Source organism: Macrobrachium nipponense, chromosome 16 (assembly GCF_015104395.2).
Source record: "Macrobrachium nipponense isolate FS-2020 chromosome 16, ASM1510439v2, whole genome shotgun sequence".
NCBI classification, from domain to species: Eukaryota; Metazoa; Arthropoda; class Malacostraca; order Decapoda; family Palaemonidae; genus Macrobrachium; species Macrobrachium nipponense.
In genome coordinates this window covers 77,239,144-77,256,366 of record NC_087209.1, presented here as the reverse complement: position 1 = coordinate 77,256,366, position 17,223 = coordinate 77,239,144, and the positions used below count along the sequence as shown (strand labels likewise).

Genomic DNA, 17,223 nt, shown 5'->3' with positions numbered 1-17,223 from the left:
CAAATGCAGTCTTGCAACCGCAGGGACGGTTTCATATCCTGCTGGGCATTATGGAATTTCTCAGTCTAGACTGCGTTAGTGACTCACTGCCTAACTGGTGGATGGGCGGAGCCTCATGATGTCATATTATGTTTACGTCACAAATGGTGTTTGGATCCTTTTCTGTGATTTTCTCGGTTCCGGCATGAGCGACTTTATTTTACTATCGAACTCAAGTACTAAATAATACTTGCAAAAATTAGGAAGGGTTGAAAAATATACTTGCAAACTACAAAAAAATGGTAAAGACTTGAGGAAACCATAAAATGCTGAAATTTTTTATTTTCACATCAAAGATGGACCGCCGTATACTCCATAATTCCTTTTACTTTAAGATCATTCCCCACATCAAAGTAATTCACTTAATCATTCGTACAGTTCAGGAAGAAAAGTCACTTCTGAGGCCAAAGGATTTCCAAGTATAGACTCAAATATAAATAATGACATATGCTTTGTGCCTTCATTCTCGTACTTCAAGGAGAATACACATTCCCTCAAGTGGAACCAATATCAGATTTATTAATGGATAAGCTTAAATATAATTTAATGAAGACATTCAGTACCTGAAAGACAAATCTATGAAAATACTAATGTAAAAACTTTAGATTGAAGCTTGGGACGACTTGCCTTCCATGAGCCGTGAAATAAAAGTTTCCTTCCATGGATGAATTGAAGTCCTTCTGCACAACAGCCCGTGCCAACGACGCTCCATCCTCGCTACATCTTAGTCGAGTTATAATAAATAAAAGTAGATATAACAAATATCTCTCAGACAACCTTCTGATTCAACAATCTATTAAAATAGTTCGTCACATATTTAAGATTCGTTGATTTGACTCACAGTGTTAAGTATAAGACGTTATTCATTATTAATGGTAAACGTTCCACGCCAATAAAACAGCTATAGAATGAATGGTATTGTAAACCTCAAAAATTGTACATAGATGATCTTATATTCCAACGATAACAAACAATGTTTTCACCGGGTTCCTGCAAATAAACATTTGCAAGTAGTCTCTGTGGACAAGATCTACCAGCCTCACTGACATGAATGTCATTTTATTCTTTCTGCTAACGCTGAAATCAGCCTATCTTTGGTTAATTTTATATTACTGAGCGAATTTCCGATGCTTTTGATAGTGAAAATCGTACGGGTTACTAGTTTTGAGATGTTCAGCGGCTTTTTTCAATTTTTCAACTTATAATTCTAGTCTGCTGAACGAGCCTATTTGTTTGTTTTTTTGCAGGGCCTCTATAGTAAATTCTATGTGGTTTACTGACGGCAGTCTCAATGAAATAATCCTGGTGTTTGATGGCCCAGATTTTATTTATCGTCGCAGCATCCCACATACTCAAGGTATGGCTGTATACACCAAGTCCGGGTGACTTATATAGCGTCAGAAAAACTTGAAATGTATTTGTCATGAAATTCTTTGTTTTAAGATTTTCAGTAAGTTCTACAATGTTTACGTATTTGTTGTTTACCACAATCCACATATCAGTGATTCTATATATGACTGGAGTGGGTTAGTACGGCTCAGTCACAGGATTCAATAGCCTCTTTCAGTATTTGTTGAGACTGCAATACAAAGTACAAATAGTGGCTAAATTCACATTCCACAGATCAACATGGCCGGTCTGTTCTTGAGTTCTGTTTATCCTCCGATTTTTTCCAATTAATTGAGGGACCCGCGCATACTTCTAGTAATAGATTAGACCTCATAGTCACAGATATTCCAGCTATTCAAGTCCAAGGTCTGTGAGTATATAGGCAATTCCGATCACTGTGCCACTGACCTGGACTTATCTCTCAATCAGTATAGTCCTAATTCCACCTTTGGAAAAACGGTCTGGATGAAATCGAGGGCCAACTGGGATAGTATTACTAAAGCATGTCAGACACTTAATATTTCAGAGGCTATATCAGATCCAGATCCTAGGAAGAAAGTAAATAAAATGGTGATGGTGTCTATTTTAGTATATGTCCCTAGAAAGGTAATTAAATTTAGGGCAAATGACCAGCTATGGTCCTATCATACATGTAGAAAAGCTTACCATGACAAACACCAAATTCAACACATGGTAATAAAATTGTTCGCATGAAAATAACACCATTTTTGTCGAGTCTTGCCTTGCAGCAAATAAATTTATCACATAGCTGACAGAAATTACTGTCTCATCTGCGGTGGACCAAATTGGCATCATCTATCACTGGGTCAAGCTCGTCTTCCACTCCACCACTACTAACAGATGATGGTAGATTGGTTACTGGCCCTAAGGAAAGAGCTGAATTGCTTTATCAAGCTTTTGAAGCTAAGCAATCACCTGAAGATGTTCTTCTCCCTGATACTTGTCATCCTGTATCTATTCATACAAAATTTGCATTTCGCTCTAGGGATGGTAAGAAAGATAATCTTAACATCCCTAGACGAAAATCTAGATGGTTTCTTCTCTGTTTTTACACAAAAGAGTTTTTAGTTTGTTGTCTCCCAAATTTAGTAGATTCTATAGATTTTTAAGTCGATCTAGTACCATGGCGGTTGACCGCAAACTTAGCAATACAGTACCTGTTCCAAAGAATGGCAATTCCGCTAACTGCAGTGACTACAGGTCAAAGTCTATTCTTCCTGTTTACAAAGTAGCTGAAAACTTATATCTAATCCACAATATAAGTATGCTGATAGCCAACATGCAAACAAGAAACAACTAGGTATCGGCAATGCCCTTTTAGGTTTGACATGTCATTTGCAAGAGAACCTTGATGAGTGTTTTGAGCATACAGCAATTCAAACAGATTTTAATGCTGCTTTCAATTTAGTAAATCACAAGGCACTTATTCAAAAAGTTCAGAATCTTGGAGAGGGTGGATATGTTTTAGGATTACTTCAAGAATTCCTTACAGGAAGGCAGCAACGAGGTGTTTTTGATGGGATCTTTAGCATACCTAGACCTACTGTGTCTGGAGTTCCATAGGTTAGTGTTCTTGGTCCACTGTTATTTTTGGAGTCTGCAAGTGATATAGCTGTTGGCCTGGAAAACACGATCGTTCAGTATGCCCATGATGCTACACTTGTGGGTGTCGAAAAGTCTCCACTTAAAAGAAAAATAAAGTTGCTCTTAGTCTCAGTCGGGAAACGGAGCAGATTAGTGAATGGTGTAGTCGGTGGGGTATAAGGCAGATTTCCACCCCATCATTCCGCCACAAGTCTATGTGACTGCTGAATGGGTCTGGAGCTTTAACTATTCTAGATGCAACTTTTGACTCGTCTTACTTTTGAGAAACATCTAATGAATGTTTCAGTAAATTGTTTTAGGTCATTTGTACTTCCTTTACTAGAATACTACTGTTCTCCGGTATGCGTCAGCCAGAGATTTATTCTTTTAGATTGAATAATTCGTGGTGGTCGGTTTTCGTTTTCTATCATTATCAACTACGAATTGGACTATCGATTGATGATCTCTTGTTTTTTCCAATATTTCATAAGCAGTATTGTAACAGAAGTCTTTCACATTCTCAAGTGATTTCTGATCCAATTTTCCTGCCGAGAGAGAGCTACCACATTTACTGAACAGCTGCGCCGATATGCAGTCAATGTGCCTCGCTTTAGAACTTCTTAGTTCCAAAGGTCTTTATTACTCAAATCGTTGGATTGTGGAACAGTCTCTGAGAATGTTGTTGGTACTTCAATAGTTCAAGCGATTTGCATTAAAACCTTAATACCATTCTCCTTGTATGCTAATACATTCTTATCAATTTATCATTTCTGTTTTCTTTTCAATAAATGAGATCTCTTCTTTCTGTACTTCCCTTTGCCTCCTTTTCTTCCTAATGAACAACAAATCCTTTGTAAACTTAAATTTCAAGTCAGTGGCCCTTTTGGGCTTGTTCGATATGAATTGGGTTCATCTGATATAATAATGATAATATATACACACACACACAAGTACTTATATATAGATATATATATATAATATATATATATATATATATATATATATATATATATATATATATATATATATATATATGTATAACAGAATCACGAAAGTTAGGAACGTGATAAATCCATAAATAAAGATAAATGCCACGAAGGAAAAATAAACGAAGGAGTCTGCGAGATCTTTCGCTGAAAGCCCTTTACTGAAGCAGCTACTGACAAAAATACGAGAAAAGACAATACAAGAAGGTTCGTATAACTGACAGATAGGGATTATAAAAGGATTAGTGCCTAGAATCCGACACACCTGGAAGATAAGAAACCTTCCCAAACAAGCATAAACAAAGGGTGCAATTAAAGGTTTAAGACAATCATCTCAGATACAATCTCCAGACAATTAAAGGATTATAGGTGACAGCTATACGGAACCTGGTAGACAAAACCATATTCACAAGAAATGACAGACATACATTACAATAAAAATTTTTTTAATAACTCTAAGGCAACTGATTTTTGTTTATTTAAGTCAGTAATTATATATTTGAGGTCATTCTTAAACATGTTACAGATACAAGGGTCTAAATGAAAAAGGCCACGACTAACATTGAAATTACAATGAAAAGTAAGTTGTATTAAAGCAGATTCTAAAAGATTTCGTGATAAGACATCTCTTGACCGTGCAATTACTGAACTGTCAATCCAATTAATTCGGTGGTTGTTTTCACTTAATGAATAAATAATGCATTAGATTTTTGCCCAGTTTTTACAGAGTATTTATGCTGGCTTAGCCTTATTCTTCTAAGCCCTTGCTCGACTGTCCCAGGTAGAATGAGGGACAATCCATACATGGAATTTTATATATTATGTTGTTGCTTTCTCTGGGGCCATTTTTTATTAACATTCTTTTTAGTGTGTTATTATAGGAAGAAACAAGGTTGACATTAAAAGCTTTTAACAATGGTTTAATGGTTTCAAATCCGTTAAAATAAGGCAAACTGAGAATGTTCTTAGAATTTTCTTTCTGTGTGTTGTTTTCAGTATAAAACTTTTTGTGGGCTTTATTATAACAAATGTCTAATATATGTGAAGGATAGCATAAATCTTTCCCTATTTTTCTTATGTATTCAATTTCTTGATCCAAATATTGTGGACTGACAATTCGTAATGCTCGTAAAAACATAGAGGAAAAAATTGATATTTTTATATTAAGATGGTGGCCTGAGAAGAAATGAACATAAGTTAAGTTGTTAGTCGGTTTCCTATAAATACTGAATTTACATTGAAATGGTTCTCTATGTATCAAACATCTAAGAAAGGGAGGCAATTGTCTTTTTCTAATTCTAGAGTAAACTTAATCGATGGTACCTGGTTATTTAATTTAGAGAGTAAATCATTTACATCAATACCGACAGGAAGAACAGCTAAACAATCATCAACGTAACGATACCACTTTACAGGAATATGAATGATATTAGGTAAAGTAGCGTTTTTGCGAAGAATTCCATATACAGGTTTGAGAGCAATGGTGATAAAGGATTTCCCATTGCCATGCCAAAATTTGTTGATAAAATTCACCATTGAATATAAACTTACAATCACAAATGCACAAACTCGTGAGTGAAATAATGTGACTTATAGGTAGAGGTAATTCATGCTGAGTTAGTTCATTGCTAAGATATTCTAAAATAGAGTCTATAGGGACTTTAGTAAAAAGAGAACATACGTCAAAACTAACGAATCTATCAGTAGGGCAAAGAGCAATTTTGTATAATTTATCAACTAAATCTAGAGAATTATATATATGAGAATCGGAGATGGTTCCAAGTAACGGGGACAAGATCTTAGTGATATATTTCGAGAGTTTATATGAAATTGAACCAACAGTACTGATAATAGGCCGCATAGGGTTATTTTCTTTGTGCGTTTTGACTAATCCATATAAGTAAGGTAGCGAAGGAGAATTGACTGACAATTTGCCTAGTAGTTCTGTTTTATCTTTAAGGATACTTTTCACTATGCTATTGAAGTTTTTTATGACTTGATCATGAGGAGTTTTTTGTTAGTTTTTATAAGTCACATCATCATCCAGTAGGGCTTGCATACGTGATATGTAGTCAGCTTTACATATATTAGACATTGTTATAATAAAGCCCACAAAAAGTTTTATACTGAAAACAACACACAGAAAGAAAATTCTAAGAACATTCTCAGTTTGCCTTATTTTAACGGATTTGAAACCATTAAACCATTGTTAAAAGCTTTTAATGTCAACCTTGTTTCTTCCTATAATAACACACTAAAAAGAATGTTAATAAAAAATGGCCCCAGAGAAAGCAACAACATAATATATAAAATTCCATGTATGGATTGTCCCTCATTCTACCTGGGACAGTCGAGCAAGGGCTTAGAAGTAAGGCTAAGCCAGCATAAATACTCTGTAAAAACTGGGCAAAAATCTAATGCATTATTTATTCATTTAAGTGAAAACAACCACCGAATTAATTGGATTGACAGTTCAGTAATTGCACGGTCAAGAGATGTCTTATCACGAAATCTTTTAGAATCTGCTTTAATACAACTTACTTTTCATTGTAATTTCAATGTTAGTCGTGGCCTTTTTGTTTTTCATTTAGACCCTTGTATCTGTAACATGTTTAAGAATGACCTCAAATATATAATTACTGACTTAAATAAAAACAAAAATCAGTTGCCTTAGAGTTATTAAAAAAAATTTTTGTTGAATGTATGTCTGTCATTTCTTGTGAATATGGTTTTGTCTACCAGGTTCCGTATAGCTGTCACCTATAATCCTTTAATTGTCTGGAGATTGTATCTGAGATGATTGTCTTAAACCTTTAATTGCACCCTTTGTTTATGCTTGTTTGGGAAGGTTTCTTATCTTCCAGGTGTGTCGGATTCTAGGCACTAATCCTTTTATAATCCCTATCTGTCAGTTATACGAACCTTCTTGTATTGTCTTTTCTCGTATTTTTTGTCAGTAGCTGCTTCAGTAAAGGGCTTTTCAGCCGAAAGATCTCGCAGACTCCTTCGTTTATTTTTCCTTCGTGGCATTTATCTTTATTTATGGATTTATCACGTTCCTAACTTTCGTGATTCTGTTATACATAATGAGGGCCACGTTTACTTTCGCTATCCTGTTTCCTCTTTTGAGATGTGTGTCACTACCTTCTCCAAGTCTCTTGTGGCTGCACATTCAACCAGAATTCGTCTTAAGTTCCTGAAGAAGTGCCTTTCTGAACAAGTGCTCCCTAAATCCTTGCTGCCACGCCGTCTAAGAAGATATGACAATCACCCATTCAATGAATTTAGTGCCATGATGTTGAAACAGCACATAGCAGCCGCCAAGCAAGAAGAGAAAGAAAAATTCAAGGAACTGGAAAGAACAAGGATCTCTTTCAATCATTCTATCCCGGCTGATTGGAAGGACTCGCTGCGACGGGAAATTTACGAAAAACTACGTAGGACTACAGATGCCCTGAAAAGGAAACTCGACAGAAAACTAAAAAATCTTATTGATAGCAGTGATTGGACTAATTGTGCACGTCAAGATTGTGTTGTTAACTTATCTAGTAAACAAATAAGTGAAAATGTTGTGAGTGCGCTTGGATATGGTTTATCTTTCTTTGCAACAAGTAGACCTTCGGCTTTAATGATTGGGTCATCCCTAAGTAAATTTGAAAAATATTGTGATCTTCTCAAAATCATGTCGACATGATTAAAGGTATTGTTTACGGAGCTGCCAATGTTAAGCATGAAAGTAACTTCCCTGCTCGCTATAAGAAAAAGTTTGACCGATCTTAAAAAGGACAATACTATCCACATCACAAAAGCGGATAAGTCAAATAGTATAGTAATTTTAGATAAAGCTGACTACATATCACGTATGCAAGCCCTACTGGATGATGATGTGACTTATAAAAAACTAACAAAAAATCCCTCTTGATCAAGTCATAAAAAACTTCAATAGCATAGTGAAAAGTATCCTTAAAGATAAAACAGAACTACTAGGCAAATTGTCAGTCAATTCTCCTTCGCTACCTTACTTATATGGGATTAGTCAAAACGCACAAAGAAAATAACCCTATGCGGCCTATTATCAGTACTGTTGGTTCAATTTCATATAAACTCTCGAAATATATCACTAAGATCTTGTCCCGTTACTTGGAACCATCTCCGATTCTCATATATATAATTCTCTAGATTTAGTTGATAAATTATACAAAATTGCTCTTTGCCCTACTGATAGATTCGTTAGTTTTGACGTATGTTCTCTTTTTACTAAAGTCCCTATAGACTCTATTTTAGAATATCTTAGCAATGAACTAACTCAGCATGAATTACCTCTACCTATAAGTCACATTATTTCACTCACGAGTTTGTGCATTTGTGATTGTAAGTTTATATTCAATGGTGAATTTTATCAACAAATTTTTGGCATGGCAATGGGAAATCCTTTATCACCATTGCTCTCAAACCTGTATATGGAATTCTTCGAAAAACGCTACTTACCTAATATCATTCATATTCCTGTAAAGTGGTATCGTTACGTTGATGATTGTTTAGCTGTTCTTCCTGTCGGTATTGATGTAAATGATTTACTCTCTAAATTAAATAACCAGGTACCATCGATTAAGTTTACTCTAGAATTAGAAAAAGACAATTGCCTCCCTTTCTTAGATGTTTTGATACATAGAGAACCATTTCAATGTAAATTCAGTATTTATAGGAACCGACTAACAACTTAACTTATGTTCATTTCTTCTCAGGCCACCATCTTAATATAAAAAATATCAATTTTTTCCTCTATGTTTTTACGAGCATTACGAATTGTCAGTCCACAATATTTGGATCAAGAAATTGAATACATAAGAAAAATAGGGAAAGATTTATGCTATCCTTCACATATATTAGACATTTGTTATAATAAAGCCCACAAAAAGTTTTATACTGAAAACAACACACAGAAAGAAAATTCTAAGAACATTCTCAGTTTGCCTTATTTTAACGGATTTGAAACCATTAAACCATTGTTAAAAGCTTTTAATGTCAACCTTGTTTCTTCCTATAATAACACACTAAAAAGAATGTTAATAAAAAATGGCCCCAGAGAAAGCAACAACATAATATATAAAATTCCATGTATGGATTGTCCCTCATTCTACCTGGGACAGTCGAGCAAGGCTTAGAAGTAAGGCTAAGCCAGCATAAATACTCTGTAAAAACTGGGCAAAAATCTAATGCATTATTTATTTCATTTAAGTGAAAACAACCACCGAATTAATTGGATTGACAGTTCAGTAATTGCACGGTCAAGAGATGTCTTATCACGAAATCTTTTAGAATCTGCTTTAAATACAACTTACTTTTCATTGTAATTTCAATGTTAGTCGTGGCCTTTTTCATTTAGACCCTTGTATCTGTAACATGTTTAAGAATGACCTCAAATATATATTACTGACTTAAATAAAAATCAGTTGCCTTAGAGTTATTAAAATTTTTTTTATTGTAATGTATGTCTGTCATTTTTTGTGAATATGGTTTTGTCTACCAGGTTCCGTATAGCTGTCACCTATAATCCTTTAATTGTCTGGAGATTGTATCTGAGATGATTGTCTTAAACCTTTAATTGCACCCTTTGTTTATGCTTGTTTGGGAAGGTTTCTTATCTTCCAGGTGTGTCGGATTCTAGGCACTAATCCTTTTATAATCCCTATCTGTCAGTTATACGAACCTTCTTGTATTGTCTTTTCTCGTATTTGTCAGTAGCTGCTTCAGTAAAGGGCTTTTCAGCCGAAAGATCTCGCAGACTCCTTCGTTTATTTTTCCTTCGTGGCATTTATCTTTATATATATATATATATATGTATATATATATAATATAAATTATATATATATATATATATATATATATATATATATATAATATATATAGTATATATATATATATATATATATATATATATATGCAGTCAGCCCCCGGTATTCACGGGGATGGTACTGTGCCACATCCACCTCATGAATAGCTAAAACCTGTAAATACTTAATTAAAACCCCTCTAAAAATAGGTTTATCTACCAATTATGCTAATCTAAATAGAAAAAACCCCGCTAAAATGCTTATACCTGATTATCTTAATATTTTTATCACAAAAGTGCAATTAATCATGAAAATTATATGAAAAAACAGTAATTAGTTGATAATTTTCGGTGAAAAATACCACAAATAAGAAGATTTTCCACAAATAATGTGTATATGTTTCCATAAAGGATATACATACGTATATATATATATATATATATATTATATCATATATATATTTTATATATATCTATATATATTGATATATAAATTATATCATTATATATATATCCTATCTATATATTATATTTACATATATCTATATATATATATATATATATATATATATATATATATATATATATATATATATATATATATATATATTATATATATATATATATATTACTTACCTCAGAGAAGCAGACAAAATACCAAATTCTGTGGTCTCATTGAAAATCGTAAACAAACACCAACACTTCTGTCGGGTATTTCTTCGTACCCAGGTGGACATGTAACTGTAAATGGAAAAAATATTGTTATTTTAACTCAATCACCGTAACCATTATGCTGGAATAAATTTTAATTATACTGAACACGATTATTACCATCAAAATAACATGAACAACAACAGTAATAATTAACCAAAACAACACAAGAAAGACATGAACATCGAAAAAAAATTCAATTAAATTACTGTAAATCACACACATACATATATACAAAAATGCATACATACACACACACTATATATACACACACCATATATATATATATGTATATATATATATATTACCTGACAAACCAGGTGCTGCCCGGGACAACCAATAAACTTTCTCTCTCTCTCTCTCTCTCTCTCTCTCTCTCTCTCCAATCCTCCCTGAGTCTTCCCTCTTCTCCTGACGACCCCTCTACTTTCTCCCTCACTCTCTCTCTCACCCTCTCTCTCTGTCAACCCCCTCAAAACCCTGATGTCTTACCCCCTAGTACTCTTTCCCAGATAGTATGTACTATCCGAAATTAAGTATGATAAATTATTCAAGTTTATTTAGTTACTAAGGGCCATTTCAGGGAAGTCCTTCCTCTCCCACCACGACCACCTTTGGTGCCCTTTGGTGCCCTTTGGTGCCCTCTGGTGCTAGTGATGACTTACCCCCACAGTGCAGATTTCTAGATAATAAGTCATATGAATACTAAGTTTGGTTGAAATTGCTCAATGCGTTTCAGAGTTATGCTGGCACATAGACATACAAACATGCATACATACATTCATTATTATATATCTAGAAAGATATATGTATGCATGTGTAAATATATATATATATATCTATCTATATATAATATATAATATACATATATATATATATATATATAAACATCCATATATATTATATATAATTGGGTATATATTCATAAAGATATAAATCGGTATTATGGCTATAATGAGGCCCCCTGGGGTTAGCAGTCTTCTGTCATTACAGTCTTTTATGAAATTTCATATAGGCATAGTCAACAGAAAATTTTAGTGTATTTTAAAAAGTTAATTTTTATCAATGGTCATTTTGTTATCTGTATAGTGTATTGCTATAAAAAAGTTAATACATCTCACACATATGGTAAACTGCATCTAATAATGTAATAATGAGCACTTAAATCACAATAGGATACAATTACCAGGACCTTCAGGATTACTTTAACATGACTGAACACACTCTGATATTTTGCTATTACGTATTTCTAATTATCTAGTCATTATTTTCTGTATTATCATGTACATTATACAGTTTATCTTAAATTAAGCATAATATTACTGTCTTCGTTAATGTAATAGACTGAGCTCATTAAAATGCGCATCAAAATTTAGTAAGGATTTCATGAAATTTTTTTTTAGTATCGATACCACTTAAGTGTGTCATAAAATAAATTATTATTATTGCGCATCTCACCTCTCATGGTTGTTATTAAATTCAATTAATCTAAGATCAAAACTTGAGCAAAATATTTTCCACATGTAAGCCCAACAGTACCATAAGCCTTCTCTACGAGCAATATCACATACTGATAACTTCCTGTAAGAACTTCACATTCATTTACACGTATGATAAACGCACGCTGCATTATATTATCTCAGAGTTGAGGACGTATTAGACTTATATAGACTAGCGTCGCAATAGCTATGGTCACTGGCACCAGTATCAGAGTTATTGATAATGACATATGTTATTGACCTACGCAAAATCCTTCCTTTAACTAATTACCTCACGTCTCCTACTATATACCACATCCTCAGCTTTGAATACGGGAACAAATTTTCTTTATCACTTGTCAATATGCTCAGGGCCCACTTTCATACATATCCTACCTTACCCTACCGTGTTCAAGCAATCACCAATCATCTCGTATCCCGTCGTCGCTACAGAAGGGAATTAAATGCAGTACTATAAAGAAAGGGGTAATCAGACAGTATTAAAAATATCATATCCCTACTCATGTCATTCTTGTTGACCCTCTCTGCCAAATGACACAGATATCAAGACGGATGCAAAAAAAGCTTCCCTCAGACCCAAACTGATGATGTTAAGACATTGAAACTTTAAGAAGCCAGTGGAGATTCTCCTCTTAGAGCCATGCTAACGATGCGAGTCTTGTGTAATTCAGCAGTGGAAGAATATGAAATGAATAAGATGGAAGTTTGAAGCAGTTTAGTGCTATATGATGACAACAGTAACTTACATGTGCACGGAAACGTAGGAATGTAGCTCCAGTTAAGATGACCGTTCACACTGACGCAGGTAGCATTTCCAGAGTATTGCTTACTTGCCATTGGTGCATCTTCAGGACCTTCCATCATCATGGCTCCAAGACATTCAAAGGTGATGTTCGTCCCCTCAGCTCTTTCATCGGGAAAGGTTACCTTAGTGGTATCCTTCCAGAGGGGATCATATGATACAAGAGGAGGGCACACAAGTTCTGTTGCGAATAAAAGTTGCTGGTTAGAAATGACGCGAAATCGGTAACAACTTTACGTTGGTGAACCTCGTATGCCCCTTTCACAAAAATTGCTGGAGCATAGATGGGAAGTAACAAACAGTTAAGTGATCAGGGATTTTTAGTACATTCATATTCATGCATTAAGCTACAAATGTCCTTTATTATCCAATTCGCTCTACCTCGGAACTAATGTATTTTTATATATGTTAACCGAAAGGGAATTTTTCAGTTTATAATAATTTCGTCCTCTCGTGGATTCCAACCAGCGCACAGAAGAGAAATCAGGACTTCAGTGGTGGCGAAAGTGTAAGTGTTGGCTCAGTCGGTAAAGACGTCATGAATTCCTCGTATTTTCTCTATGCGCTGGTTCGAATATACGAGAGGACGAAATTATTATAAAGTTAAAAATTTCTCTTCTACTTTTAATCCTTTGAATTATTCTAAAGTCATTTATACTTATCCATATGCACTCTCCAATACTTTTTTCACTTATCTTTCTACCCCCTTTCACCCGAGATTTGGGCTAAGGTAATATCTACCCGAGATATGGGCTAAGGTAATATCTACCCGAGATATGGGCTAAGGTAATATCTACCCGAGATTTGGGCTAAGGTAATATCTACCCGAGATATGGGCTAAGGTAATATCTACCCGAGATATGGGCTAAGGTAATATCTACCCGAGATATGGGCTAAGGTAATATCTACCCGAGATATGGGCTAAGGTAATATCCACCCGAGATATGGGCTAAGGTAATATCTACTCGAGATATGGGCTACAGTAATATCAGCCCTAATATAATGGTTGACCATCTTTCATATTGTTTTCAAGGGTCCTGATGGCCAGACTGCGCCACGGTTAATACAGTTTTATGAGCATAGACAGGAATGACAAACTTGACAAAACTGACAAACAATCAACGCCTGTTATTACCAATTACAATTAACTTATCTGTTAATCTCTATTTAAATACAAAGGCTGTCTTTGAACTGAAATCTGAAACTATTATGATAATTTCTTTTTGCAATTGAACTTGTAAAGTTTTTTCAAGCGCATTTAACAGAAAACCTAACTAAGGAATTAAAAAATAGAATTATACAAAGGAAATCAGAATATGGCCCCTGTGACATTGATTCATGACACTGACACACACACGCACACACAAATCAACGCCATTCTATATGTGCAAAATACTAAATTGGAACTATTAATCTTTTCATTTAATGCCGAAGTATTCTAATATAACGACTTTAAAGCAACTTCCATGAATCTCAGGGAGAGGTAAGTCAAACTGTGAAGAAAAAATGATCAAGTGAAAAGTTTGACATTATATCCATTAAAGACTAAAGGCTGATCATTATTACCATCAGAAATGTTTAACGTCAGCTTTTCTCTTTACGGGGTTAGAAAAACGAGAATCCTCAGCTGTCAATTACTGTACAAATAAAAATTAGTCAGAGAATACGGAAACATTAGAGAGCAACAATAGATGAACCCAGCAAACAACATATTCAATGTTCAAATCATGGTTAGCATACATAACCATGAATTTGATCTGCTCATAAGTTACCTTCCTCAAAGTCCTTAGGGCGAACAAAGGCGCGGAGGCTTTGATAACCTTTCAAAGAACCCCAGGCGGAAAAACCACTTTTAAATAACTGGACCTAAGACAAAGAAAACAAAACAAGTATTAGAGACATAATCTGTAACATCACTGGGCGTCTCACTCATGAAGATTTCCGAGTTTTAAGCAATTATTCTTTAAAAAATATAGAAGTCAAGTTTATTACAAACATTCCAATATGAATAAATATGTCAAAATGCACGTGAGCACACAAACATACACACACACACACACTATATATATATATATATATATATATATATATAATATATATATATATATATATATATATATATATATATATATATAAGGAGCCCATAAAAACATCAAAATATAGAGAGAAAAATACTATATTTCAGAGACTGCTGTCTCCCTCTTCAGGTAGATGAATGAGAAAAGTTACAGAAAAGGTGATATTTATACCAAGAGGTCCATCCACAGGTAAGCCAATTTAGGTCACTCCCGCTGATAATCTTCCTTTAATTTTCTTAAGCGTTGGTTGAATGAAAATCTTGTCGATGACATCTGATTCCCAAACTCCCTTTGAGATGTTCATTACCTGCCTCTGTTTAATCAAGGCCGATTCCATCATTTGACTCTTGTACCGGCAATTGCTGCTTTAAATTATACGTGACAAATTCCAGTTTATTCTATGGTTATGTTCATTTATATGGGCTGAAAATAGCTGAGTTCTGTTGGCCATAAAAAACTGACCGTTTATGTTGTATTAATCTCTGGGGAAGTGATTTTCCTCTAAATCTGATGTAAGGTTGGTCACAGTCCAGGCATGGGATTTTGTAAACGCCTGTGTCCTTGGGGGATGTCTTTTGTTGGCTAAGGTGTTTGGGTAAGTAAATGCAAAACGGTTAGATTTTCCTAGGGTCTGGGTCACCATCTTAATCCTGTCCAGGTGTGGAATTTTTATTTTATTGTTGGGTGTGTCTGGTCTTGTCTTGAGGGGGTCGGTAGAAAATTACATTTGCTTTGTGAATTGCTTTCTCAGTTATATGGTCAGGATACCTTAAAGTTGAAAGCTGCTTACGAATTAGCTCAAATTCTTTGTCCAGGAAATCTGGGGAACAAATTCAATAGCATCTTAAGAATAGGTTGCTGGCTACACCTATCTTGATAGGAATGTCGTGATAGCTGAAGTAGTGAATGTATGAAAGTGAGAACATTGGTTTTCTGTATATGGTGAATTTGTATTCTGTCGTGTCTCTGATTATTAAAACATCAAGAAAAGGAATTTTGTTGTCTGTTTCCCATTCAACTTTAAATTTGATGCTGGGTACTAATTTTGAAAGGGATTCATTAGAATTGCCCCATCTATTATTCCAAAACGTTAGAATATCATCTACATAGCTCATCCACAGCATGTTTTTGGGTTTTATTGCATTTATTACTGTAGTTTCAAAGTATTCCATGTACAGATTGGCTAAAACCGTACTTAAAGGACTACTCATATTTCACCCGAATTTTTGCTTATGGGTAGTCCTATAAGTCGTGTTTTTGCCAATCCGTACATGGAATACTTTGAAACTACAGTAATAAATGCAATAAAACCCAAAAACATGCTGTGGATGAGCTATGTAGATGATATTCTAACGTTTTGGGATAATAGATGGGGCAATTTTAATGAATCCCTTTCAAAATTAAATGCATTAGTGCCCAGCATCAAATTTAAAGTTTAATGGGAAACAGGCAACAAAATTCCTTTTCTTGATGCTTTAATAATCAGAGACACGACAGAATACAAATTCACCATATACAGAAAACCAATGTTCTCACTTTCATACAATCACTATTTCAGCTATCATGACATTCCTATCAAGATAGGCATAGCCAGAAACCTATTCTTAAGAGCCTTACAAATTTGTTCCCCAGATTTCCTGGACAAAGAATTTGAACTAATTTGTAAGCAGCTTTCACCTTTAAGGTATCCTGACCATGTAATTGAGAAAGCAATTCACAAAGCAAATGTAAATTTCTACCGACCCCCTCAAGGCAAGACCAGAGACACACCCAACAATAAAATAAAAATTCCACACCTGGACAGGATTAAGGCAGTGACCCAGACCCAGACCCTCAGAAACCGTTTTGCATTTCCTTACCCAAACACCTTAGCCAAATCCCTGATTAATGTCCAACAAAAGGCATCCCCCAAGGGACACAGGCATTTATGAAATCCCATGCCTGGACTGTGACCAACCTTACATCGGATTTAGAGGATAGTCACTTCCCCAGAGATTAATACAACATAAATGGTCAGTTAGGTATGGACAACAGAACCATATAAATGAACATAACTATAGAATAAACTGGAATTTGTCACGTATAATTTATAGCAGCAACTACGGGTACAAGAGTCAAATGATGGAATCGGCCTTGATTAAACAGAGGCAGGTAATGAAAATCTCAAAGGAAGCATGGGATTCAGATGTCATTGACAAGATTTTCATTCAACCAACGTTTAAGAATATTTAAGGTAGATTATCAGCGGAAATGACCTAAATTGGCTTACCTGTGGATGGAC

The 17,223-nt window shown here is 34.5% G+C and overlaps 1 protein-coding gene across 2 annotated transcripts in view; it reads right to left on the bottom strand.

The window, feature by feature from the left end:
• Positions 1 to 374: 374 nt before the first annotated feature.
• The window catches only part of LOC135195835 (uncharacterized), a 70,437-nt gene continuing 53,588 nt past the window's right edge, over positions 375 to 17,223 (bottom strand). For both annotated transcript variants that reach the window (XM_064222346.1, XM_064222345.1), the window contains exons 9-12: positions 14,637 to 14,730; positions 12,809 to 13,045; positions 10,489 to 10,593; positions 375 to 762 (exon numbers count right to left, since the gene is read on the bottom strand). In XM_064222346.1, coding sequence (XP_064078416.1) covers positions 10,490 to 10,593; positions 12,809 to 13,045; positions 14,637 to 14,730 — 435 coding nt within the window. In that variant the 3' untranslated portion in view covers positions 375 to 762; position 10,489. The remainder of the gene's footprint in view (positions 763 to 10,488; positions 10,594 to 12,808; positions 13,046 to 14,636; positions 14,731 to 17,223) is intronic.